The sequence below is a fragment of the Pleuronectes platessa genome, chromosome 11 (genome assembly GCF_947347685.1).
Source record: "Pleuronectes platessa chromosome 11, fPlePla1.1, whole genome shotgun sequence".
Lineage (NCBI taxonomy): Eukaryota > Metazoa > Chordata > Actinopteri > Pleuronectiformes > Pleuronectidae > Pleuronectes > Pleuronectes platessa.
This window is the reverse complement of record NC_070636.1, coordinates 2,741,411-2,742,820: the sequence shown is the minus strand read 5'-3', so window position 1 is coordinate 2,742,820 and position 1,410 is coordinate 2,741,411. Positions and strand designations below refer to the sequence as shown.

The 1,410-nt window shown below is 39.5% G+C and overlaps 1 protein-coding gene across 1 annotated transcript; it reads right to left on the bottom strand.

The window, feature by feature from the left end:
• Positions 1-639: 639 nt before the first annotated feature.
• Positions 640-1,152, bottom strand: LOC128450340 (phospholipase A and acyltransferase 4-like). The gene is made up of 2 exons (XM_053433751.1): positions 1,087-1,152; positions 640-977 (listed from the first exon to the last, which is right to left on the bottom strand). The coding sequence occupies exons 1-2, from the start codon at positions 1,111-1,113 to the stop codon at positions 714-716; spliced, it is 291 nt and encodes a 96-aa protein (XP_053289726.1). The 5' UTR covers positions 1,114-1,152; the 3' UTR covers positions 640-713.
• Between the last annotated feature and the right edge of the window lie 258 nt (positions 1,153-1,410).

Genomic DNA, 1,410 nt, shown 5'->3' with positions numbered 1-1,410 from the left:
TCACAGAGATAGAGACATGCAGCATGTAGATCTGTGTGACTCCTCCTGGCTCCACCTGCCTCGTCTGGAACAGGCTCCACATGTGAACAGTGTCGGACTGTGAAGCAGCTCAATGTTGGCACAGACACGACGGAGGATAAAAACCCTCTGAGCTGAACTAAACCATCTAAACTCTACCTGATTAAACGTGTTTATAAAACAGATTTACCAAACAATAACATTCAATTACTACTAATTAAAGATGTATTAACAACATTATTAATCAGTATTTTTCTCTGCAATAGCCTTTCAGAATATTTATATTCCTCTCAAGGGTAATTTTAATCGTTTCCACACATTTCACGCTCTATATATTTGCTTTATTTTTATGTATTTATATTCATATATATTTAAAGTAGAGTTTATAATTAAACAGTATAATATCAAGCCTCATTTACATTTTATGTAATAAGGGTTTGATAACAACACCATATGAATATATATCAGCTGATGTATATGAATGATAACTATTATGAATCCTGTCTCTTTGATTCTTTTGAGTCATATCAGAGTTGTAGAGAGAGCTTCTCAGTTAGTGGAGCGTTCAAGACCATGACTCACTTTGTGGAGAAAACAGAAAGGAACTCGTCTACTGTCAATCACCTTTTAACAAACACAACATCTACACACTAATTCTGCTGTGGAAGAGTTAACGAGGTTAACAAACACAACAGTTAGATACACACCTGTAGAGACTCTGCCTTGCCGTATCGCATCTTGTTGGCAAAGTGCTCACAGTTGTTAGTGACAACGTTGTACTGTGGCTCACTGCCCACCATTGCACAGGCCTCCTTCACTATGACAGAGGGATCCCGAGCCTTGTACTTTTCATCCAGCTGATTCTTGACCTGGTAATGGTCATCTCTGACCACGTCGGTGAGCTTCTCTTGCACCACCTTACCGTTGCTGTTGCTCAGAAGCCCAGACGAGCCAGATAACTGACAGGGAGGAAAAGAAAGAGGAAAGGAGGAAGGTTCCATCATGAAATACATGTCATGCCCATGTTATATTCTAATGTGAATGTATGTATGTTATCCCTTCACTCACCATCTGCACCGAAATGAACCACTTCATTCTCTCTCAGTGCTGATAGGGCCCATCCCGGGAGATCTCGATCAGGTCTCCTGGTTTTTCTTTAAACTAAAAATAAACATGAAAATGAGATATAAATAGTTGGCCAAACAATTGGAATCGTCTTTAAAAATATTTTACAATTGATGGATAAATGAATAGAAAGAGGCTAGATGAACAGATGAACCATCCTCGATCAGCATGCTAATATATTTTCCCCAGTTATATCATCGGAACTTACCTGACTAGTCCTGCACACTACAGCAGGGCTCAATAGCCCTGCTGTAGTGTGCAGGATGC

Bases quoted from the DNA above. Each gene is read 5' to 3' on its own strand.
- LOC128450340 (XM_053433751.1), bottom strand. From the start codon at position 1,113: ATGAAGTGGTTCATTTCGGTGCAGATG. The intron at 978-1,086 runs GTGAGTGAAGGG...CCTCCCTGTCAG, and splicing joins GGTTCATTTCGGTGCAGATG to TTATCTGGCTCGTCTGGGCT.